A 9,754-nucleotide genomic window follows, 5' to 3' on the forward strand; every position below is an offset into this window, starting at 1 on the left:
GTTTGGGATTAGTGAGCTGGATTTTAAAGGCAATGTTTTTTTTCCTAAAAAACGATTTCACAAAGTAATAAAATTGAATAAAGATGAATATGTCGTTTATTTATGACTTCATTGTGTTCTGATGGTGAAAATTTGGATGGTTTATTCAAAAATTACATTTAAACACGTTTTTTTTGTTCAACTGCAATGCATTGTGGTCTATATTCACTAATGCAGTGAGCTTTGAGGGGCGTTAGAGTTTCACAAAGACATCTTGGAAATTTCTAGTGCACTCGATATGGAATTGTAGATTGGGACAGCGATACCAAATAGCAAACGCACTATATAGTGAACCATGTAGTGAGTAGGGAGGGAATTTGGACATAGCCGTAAACTGGACCTCAAAGTGACTTACCTAATACTTAAAACAGTTTCCCATGTGTGGTAAAAGAAGTATTTATAGGCTGTTTATAAAAGCAAAGTCTAAAACAGACAGAATTTGATTGTTACCTGACCGGTTAAACCAGAACGTTGAGTTTTACTGTAACTGAGCCTTAACACGAAGTTACAAGATGAAACAACATGGAAGGTGTTCAAATCTGTGAGATAAACGTACAAAATTATATAATTAAAAACATGCTAAACAGAATAGAATGTATCAAATCTTTATTGATTAAAACATAAACCCATCACCATTTCCAGACAAGTATATTACATACAGAAGTGTAAACAAATACATAAAAAGTAATCGAGGATTTTAGCATCATACATACTGTCACATTTATTTCTATTTAATGAACTTTGTTTAGTGTATACAATACAGATTCATCAAAGTGCAAATTTTGAGGGAGTCTGTCAGATGTTTTATTTATGATATTCCCATAGATCCAGGCATAAAAGCTTTAGCGTAAAAAAAAGTTCCATTATGTAACATAACAACAAAACAATAGGAACAATACTGTTAACCCAACTTGTACCATTTGATAAAAGCTACAAAAAGCAATTTATATTTTCCTCAACAAGTTTGGAAGTTGAGATTTTTCAGATATAAGAAAAATACTGAAAATATTTACACCTCTCAGTAAAAGTAACAAAATTTGACTTTAATTGATGATGATAACAAAAAACCGTTCCTAACTAATAAGGCAACTTTACTAAGCAAGTCAAAGCTGATTAAATTTGTCAAAAAAGTTAAAAAAACAAAAAACAAAATAGATGTATAAAATATAGATATAGTATTGAAATCTTTTATACTCTTTATTACAGTGATTGCATCATATAAATGTCAAAAAATCTTTTTTTTTTTCTTAAAATATATTTGATTAGTTAGGATGGATTGATCCAAATAAAAAATAAAAACCCAGAACTGGTCACATATGTGTTCATTTAAAAGCTTTTACATTATTGTAATAACTAAGAGGTTTAGTAATAATGTGAAGATACAGTAACTATTTCTTTTTTTATACATTTCTTGTTAAAGGCAGTCAAATATATCACTTCAGAAAAGAAAAGCTTTAGCCCAAACTAAAGTTCAAAGTATTTTTTCATGTAAAAATTATAAAAATGTTCAAAATTTGGCAAAAGGTTGAAACTACATGTTTTTGAAAAGGTTTTATTACTTAATTTATTTTATTTTGTGGAATTTTTGTTTTTCAGATAATGCATGCTATTTCAGTTAAATGTCTCAGAGTTTGTAAACTTACATATTTCAGTAAAATATTCCTGCTGCAGTAACTTAAAAGGCAAAATATGCAACCATACATTTTAACGTAGGCCACCGAAATAAAAATATGTGCTTGTTTTTAAAATTTTCAATACAAAAAAAAATTAAATGACAGACTATAGATAAAATAGCTTAATGAAGCTGATTTGAAAGTGTTCGATCAAAAATGCACCAAAATTGCTTTAGGAGACTATTGAGCCGGATGAAGATGAAGAGGAGGAGCCAGGGGTAGGAGAGCTCCCGTCACCACCTGTAGATGTAAAAAAAGTTATCCATTCACATTCAAAACGACAGATTAAAAAGATTTAAAACATTTTTAACACTTATCCTCTCAAATAGAATTTCCATTTCCTTTAATACTACAGAATTCGACTTACCAACAGCAGAGTCTGAGCTGATGGACTCATTGGAACCTATGAAAAAATAATAATAATCATGTTGATATTTACATTGAGCCATTGTGTATTTTAACTTGTGCATTTAAGGTCATGAAATTCAATTGTCTTTTTACCAGTGTTACACCTAACAAGCAAAAAATGTTGCAGTTCCTCAAAAGACCGCTAGGGATAGCTTTTTTTTCAAGTAGCAATTTCTCTTTGACCTCCATGTTAAAAAGTCGATATTTACATAAAAAATAAGCATATGTTTATCATGCAAATGTTTTCTTTACCTAAATCCTGTTGAGATGAAAAACTAGTTTTGTTTTTAGAGCTCATCCTTTGATTTATTTAATACATCACCAATTGGTCAAATCTGTGTCAAAAGTTTGCTGCAGAGATTTAAAAAAAAAGTTATTTCCGATTTATTCTTTGAAAATATAATTAGGTTTATTTTAATGTAAAATATGTTAAAAAAAAACCTTTTCCTGCTGTACTTCCACCTGCAAGGTCTCAGAAAGGCATTCAAATCTGATTTTATAATATTCATTTTTTTTTTTTAAGTTTTTTATTTGTAAAACTCCAGTTCACAGATTGAGGTTGAAGCCACACGAATAAATAAAAAAAGAAAACTACATTACAAGCAACTGTTATGATTACCTTAAAAAATGAAACTTTTGTCCACAAACTTTTTCAAAATTGGGACATGATAACTTTTTGTAACATTTTGCGGTTTTCAATTCTTAAATTGAAAAATGGGAAGTTTTTCCTGCTGCAGAAATAAATGTAAGCAATCATAATTGTTTTTATCATATTTGAACTGATAATAAGGAAGATACCAACCGCGTGTGGAGGAGTCTTTCTCAGGATCTGAAAATATAAAAAGAAAAATTAAATCTTGCTTTAAGTGTTTTATCATTTTTTGCACAAAACAAAAAAAAATCCAAAATTTATTGTGCCTTTATTGCTTTTTTATTGCTTTATGATTTCGTTTTTTGTGCACATTTTTTGCATTAAGGATATAATCTGATTATTTTTCCACTTGAAAAGAGTTTGGATTAACAAAATATTGAAACTAACACTATTAACTTACAACTTTTTTTAGAAATTTTGCTCAACAATTCAATTAATACCAACCATCAATGAGAAGAATCTTCTCGTGATCTTGTCCTGCAAACATACAAAGAAAAATTACAACTTAGGTTAATCATTTTTCAACAGAAGCATGAAATCCTTAAACTGGTTTATAGTTTGGAACAGGTTTACAATTTTTTATTTTTTTGCAATAAACAAGGAAAAAAACATTAAACTGCTCCTTTTGTTCCTATTTCTAAAACATACAGTATATTTATCCTTCAAGGTTTTTATCATGATTTATCTTTAAAATTTTCTATATTTTTAAATTGCCTTTTATTATTTTTGAAAACTTTTTGGCTATTTTTTAAAAAATGATTCTAATTTCTTGCAGTAGTAAAGATGATTTCATTTATTTTCATTGTCAAGTACTAGTTTTTAACTTTAATTTATCATTAAACAGTCTTTTTGTCATTCTTTAGGAGGGAAATAGGCGAGATTTTAGCATAAATATAAAAGGAATCACTGATTTAACTACATTTAAAAACACAAAATTCTTCACAAAAACTGAAACAAATGACTGAAAAACCTGTTGGTTTGGGTAGGGACATTAGAAAATGTTAACACAAACACACACATGAGGAAAGTACACACCGTAAAAATACATAAAAATATTCATTTAAATGTTTAATGAGGTTTATGGATACAAACCATTCCAGAGATGTAGAATTGCGATGAGCTTCACTCCACCTGCAAACAGAAACATAAAATTTAGGCTTTTAACACTTTTCTACATTAACAGTGTGACATTTTGCTGTTTTCCCCAAAACAAAAACATATAAATAAAAAATATATAATTTCTTCATTTATTTGTTTTATAAAGGTTCTTAAACAAAACAAAAATTAGACACAAAAAACAACTTACTTTTTGTTTCAGATTGTTTAGTAACATCTGATCTGCCATCTGTGAAAACAGATATTTTTAGTAAATAAATAAATAAAATCATGCTGCATTTGTGCATTTTCATGGTAAATAAAATGAATCTGCAGCTACACATGTTTTTAAAGGCTCTGAAACCAACCGCTTGAATCAGAGGCGTCCACACTCCCAGTACTTCCACCTGCAGGAACACAGACTGATGTAAACATCTAATAATTTCTGTTTCGTTCACTATCAGGCTTTTTATTAGAAAAACTCCAGTTCACAGCTTAAGTTTTTCTCAAGGAGCTAAGAAGAGACAAAAAACATAAAACAAAGCTACCATATTTACAATAATTATCATTATTTTATCCTCATTTTTGCTCATTCTTTGGATACAGTTCCTTTTGTAACTTGTAATTTTTTTTATTCTTAGTGTAAAATGTGAACAGACACATTTAAACAATCACAATAATTAAGAGAAAACTTATAATATTTGAACTCTTGTTAAAAATAAGCAAGATACCAACCAGTAGAAGAGGAATCTTTCTTGACTTCTAAAAATATAAAAAGAAAAATATATCAAATTTTGCTTTTAGAGTTTTATTAGTTTCAGGCGTAAAAAAAAAATCATATTTAAAGTGTGTAAGTCAGAACTATTACTGGCACCTAGAAAGTCTAAAGGTCTGCCCCTTGTGCTGCCTTAACAAGAAATGCGATTTGCATGTTGAATTTGCATCCACCAGCTCTCTAACAATGTTCATGAACCTGACACTTCTGCCGCATGTGGGAGGAGCTATCTGGAAATACTGGTCTGCAAAAATATCACAATAAATGAACTCCTTCCATACAACTGTTTGGAAATGTTGCGTATAATCCTCAGTGTTTTACGGTTTTTAAACCTCATATTATCAAGTATTTTCTTGAAGTGTTGATTGCACTTTGCTATTGTTTTTTTAATATTTTTGCATATTAAACAAAACGGCAATCAAACAGCATCTGCAAATATCTTATATTGATGAACGTCTGCAGAGAGGATGATGCTAACCATTTCTTTCACTTATTAAGGTTAAACTGCTTTTCATCATTTAAATGCATATTTTTATTTTCAGATTGTTTCATGATTTAAATGTTGATTTTTCTATATTTTTAACTTCTGTTTTATGATTTTAAATACCAGACCATTAAGCTACTTTGTTAAAAGATTGTAATTTCTTACAGAGGTAAAGATAATTAATATCTGTTGTCAAATATTAATTTTAAAACTTTTTTTTAACTCTCGCTGTCAGAAGAACCTATTTATCATTAAAGAGTCTCTTTTATCTCCTTTAACAGGGAAAAAGGTCGTATTTTAGCTGAAATATGGAAGTAGTCACCACTTCCACTGCCCAAAAATACTAAACTAAAACAGTAAAAAAACAAAACTTAATTGGATTACAAATGTATGTGACACTCATAGGCAGAAACCAACTTAAAAAAATCCAAATTTTTTAAAGACATTAGTGGATACCAACCGTTATAGAGACACAACCTCGCAATTGCCTTTGTTCCACCTGCAAATACAAACATTAAATTCAGATTTATTCATATTGAGCTCCTTAGTTACAATTTTCTTGCAGTTACCCAAAAACAATAACAGAAGAGTAAAATGGAATATAAATCAGTATTTATGATATTTATTTTCACAATCTCTTAAAGTCAAATTGATACCAGAGGGATTAAAAATGACTTACTTGTTGCTTCAGGTTTGTTCTTATCTTCAGGATTGCCATCTGTGAAAATATAGACATTGGAAATTTTAGTTTGAGTATAAAATAAGTTTTTGCTGCAAATACTACTTCATATATTTTCATCAGTTTCTTCAGTGAAAAAGAAATCAACCCTTTAAATTGGTTAAATTAGGACTATTTATTGACTGTATTTAGAGAAATGGATCAAGTGATGCCACCCATAGAAAATGACTCACTTTGGGCTAATAAGGTCAATTTAGTCGTCCTTTTTTTTTTTAGATACGGAGGCCGCCATGTCGGAGCCAGACGTCATTTCTATGGTTTCTATGGTAACCATTCTCGCCAATTGGGAGTGAGATTGTTTAAAGTCCACATCCCACCACTTGAAAAAGGGCTACACAAAATCGGTTAATCAAATGTTTCAAATGTTGGACGTAAGGGCCAGCAGACACCCTAACCGAGGCATCTGATTGGCCAGTTTGAAAACTGAAAACATTACACTACAGAAAAAAATATAATGAAAAAAAAAGGATTAATTAAGAAAAATTAAAAATAAAGACCACTTTTAATATGGAGTCTTGACTTCTTGTAGCCAGCAGGCACTTCCTGTTTGGAATACAAGGGATTACTCTGTCCAGTTCTCATATACAATCAATGGGACTGTAGTTGGCAACTGGAAAGTCTAAAAGATTATCTCTTAATAATAGTTGTTAGATTCTTTGTGCATCTATTGCTTTGTAATTTTGATTTTTGATGTTCTTATTGTTATTCATTATTCATTTGCATCTTTATAATAATTTTTAAAACCATATGAAGAATTTAGATAGACCAAAATAATCATTTCTGCACCTCATTACGTTTTTTTTAGAATCGTTGCAAAACATGTATTAAAAGGAAAATACTAACCATCAATGAGAAGCATCTCCAAATCTGCAAAAATACAAGGAAGGGTCAAACAGAAATAAAACTTAATTGCAGTTTTCATCTTTTTTCTACTCAAAGTGCTTTGAAACATCCCGTTGTGAATCTATAGGAACACTAACCCTTTGTGAGCTCCAAAATTGATTTGGCTTGTTTTCCACCTGCAAACACAAACGTTAAATTCAGACTTTTCTTTGTTGAAACATTTACAATTTGACTGCAGTTTACCCTAAAACACAAACAAATGAGTAAAATATAATAATATAATTTTTAATATTTTTTACAAGATCCTAAAGTGAAATTGCAACCAGAAGGACAAAATCACTTACTTTTTGTTTCAGATTGTTTCTTATCATCAGAATTGCCATCTGTAAAAAAAAAAAAATAGACATTTGAAGATTTATTTTGAATGTAGCTGCAGGTTTATTATACAGATCCACCGTTTGTTATATTGTATCTCAGTGAGCAAAACAAAAGACAAAACTTTTTGAACAAAGCTACATTATTTACAACTCTTTTTGGTATTTTAATAAAAACGAAACCTTTATTTTTACATATTTTGTTTGCTTTAACATAATACTTCTTAATATTTTTATGTATTATTTTATTTAATATTTTATTTATTTATTAATAATATTTATTTATTGAATTGTAGTAATCACTTCTTATATTTGAAGTATGGCTGTCAACGTAAATGCATGTTATTAATAAAAAAAATAAATAAATAAAATGAAAAATATCAATTGTCTTCCACTGGCTCAAGCTTCCACAGCATGTGTTAATTTCTGATAATGCACACGTCGTCGCTCATTATCCCTCTTATACCATGGTTACTTATAAAATAAAATAAAGACTAAAAACTGATTTTTCATACTTTATTCTTATTTTTTCGGTTTAGATTACTTTTCCCCAAAAGGTGGACTATTTGATCTTGACTGCAGCGGCAAAAGAAAGCGATTTAAATACTGATACCAACCACTGGGAGAGGAATCCTTCTCGGGATCTGAAAATATACAAAACAAAATCAAATCTTGTGGTTAGTGTTTTAATAATTTTAGACTTAAGAATAATCACTTTTTTGATCTGATGTACAAAACATAACACAAATATTTGCAAATGGTACATTGTCTATTTTAATTAATGTCTTTAGTGAAGAAGAAACCAACCGTTCACAGCGGGTAGGTCAGGACTGCCGTACATTTTTCCTGCAAAAAAAAAAAAAAAAAAAAAAATTAAATTCAAAATTTTCGAACTGAAGGATACAATCTTTACAATTATTTTTTAGTTTTAAACATAACACAGTGAGATATTTTTCTTATTCTGTACTTTGGTACATATGCTGTTTTCGTTACATAAAAAGAAAAGAGTAAAAAAAAGTATCTCCAAATAGTATTTTACATATTTTCACTAAGTCCTTTGTGAAAAAGACACCAAATGCTTTTAGCCTGTAGGTTATAACATTTTTAGCTTTTTGTGCCTCTGTTGCTTTACACTTTTTATGTTTGTACACACTGTTGTTTATAACTCGTATAAATCCCTGTGAAGCTTGTGATTGTTTGCATTGACAAATGTATTTATTTTACATCTTAAGACAAAAAACAAATAGTCTAAAGAGAAAAAAAACACATATTTAACCTGTGCAACTTAAGACGGAATTAGAAATATTGCACAGCATGAGGAAAATACCAACCATGGATGACAGGAAACTTCTTATTTTCTTTGCCTGCAAGCATACAAAAAAGTATTAAAACTCAATTGTTGCTTATATGTATTTTTAAACCCAAGCCTGCAATCCCATTTGATAGTTTTTAAACATCATTTGTAGTACTTTTACCCAGCCTGTTTTTAGCAGCTTAAAAAATAAACAATATTTACTTAAATGTTTAGTGACATTTATGGATACTAACCGTTCACGAGACTCAAAATCGCATTGACATTGATTCCATCTGCAGACGGAAATATACAATTCATATTTTGACACTTTTCTACATTTACCCCAATTGTCCTGCAGTTCACCCCAACATAAAAACAGACGAGTAAAAAATGATTCAAAAATCTTAATCTAATATAATTATGTTCACAAACTCTTAAAGTAAAATAACACAGGGGTATAAATATTTTTTTAAATAATATTTTCTTATTATCATAATTTCCATCTGTTAACATAAAGATACTTTAAGTTTCATTTTTAATGTTAAACATTTTAATACATTTTCTACATTAATACAAGCACAGTAAATAAATCCGTCTGCAGCTTCACATGTTTGACATATTATCAGACCAACCTCTTGAATCAGAGGCGTTCACGCTCTCATTACTTCCACCTGCAAGAAAACAGATGATTTTATAGAAAAAGTAATGAAACATTTGTTTAACTCTATGAGATGGGTCTGGATTGACCAAATTAGTGAACGTTTTAATGATTTCCAAGAAGTTGTTAGAAATGTTGCAAAATGTTTATTTTATAGAAGATACAAACCATCACTGAGGGGGAGCTTCACCGCATCTACAAGAATGAAAACTTATTTTTGAAAATGTTTTAAGAATTAAACATTTAAACATCACACCGTAAAGATTTAATTTTTTTTTTTTTTTTTTTAAGGGAACCAACCTTTTAAGAGCTCTAAAGCAGTTTTGGCTGTTTTCCCACCTGCAAAAATAAACACTAAATTCAGATTTTTGACATTTTTTTTAAATTTACACTTACATGTTTACAATTTTTCTGCAGTTCACATAAACACAAACAGGTCCGTAAAAAGAATTACAAATCTACAACTAATATGTTAATTTTTTTTTTAAATCTCTAAATTAATACTAGAAGGTTAAAAAGACTTACTTTTTGTTTCTGATTGCTTCTCAGCATCAGAACTGCCATCTGTGAAAATACAGAAATTTTAATTTTTAGTTTGAATACAAAATGTGTCAATGCTGCATTAATAAACATGCATGCTAAATAAACCAACAGATGTTTAACATATTATTAAACCAATCTCTTGAATGAGGGGTATCCAAACTCTCAGCACTTCCACCT

The 9,754-nt window shown here is 29.3% G+C and overlaps 1 protein-coding gene across 1 annotated transcript; it reads right to left on the reverse strand.

Annotated features, from left to right (window-relative positions):
* Positions 1–628: 628 nt before the first annotated feature.
* On the reverse strand, positions 629–9,598 carry LOC112162563 (dentin sialophosphoprotein; the record flags this gene model as incomplete). The annotated part of the gene is given in 21 exon segments (XM_024298373.2): positions 629–1,952; positions 2,080–2,115; positions 2,923–2,949; positions 3,217–3,249; positions 3,865–3,903; positions 4,079–4,117; positions 4,236–4,274; positions 4,603–4,629; positions 5,587–5,625; positions 5,806–5,844; positions 6,709–6,732; positions 6,846–6,884; positions 7,053–7,091; positions 7,700–7,726; positions 7,890–7,928; positions 8,414–8,446; positions 8,631–8,669; positions 9,009–9,047; positions 9,203–9,229; positions 9,335–9,373; positions 9,560–9,598. Coding segments are annotated over 21 exon segments (770 nt in total), but the record flags the coding sequence as incomplete, so codon positions are not given.
* Positions 9,599–9,754: the final 156 nt, after the last annotated feature.

The sequence above is a fragment of the Oryzias melastigma genome, linkage group LG11 (genome assembly GCF_002922805.2).
Source record: "Oryzias melastigma strain HK-1 linkage group LG11, ASM292280v2, whole genome shotgun sequence".
Lineage (NCBI taxonomy): Eukaryota > Metazoa > Chordata > Actinopteri > Beloniformes > Adrianichthyidae > Oryzias > Oryzias melastigma.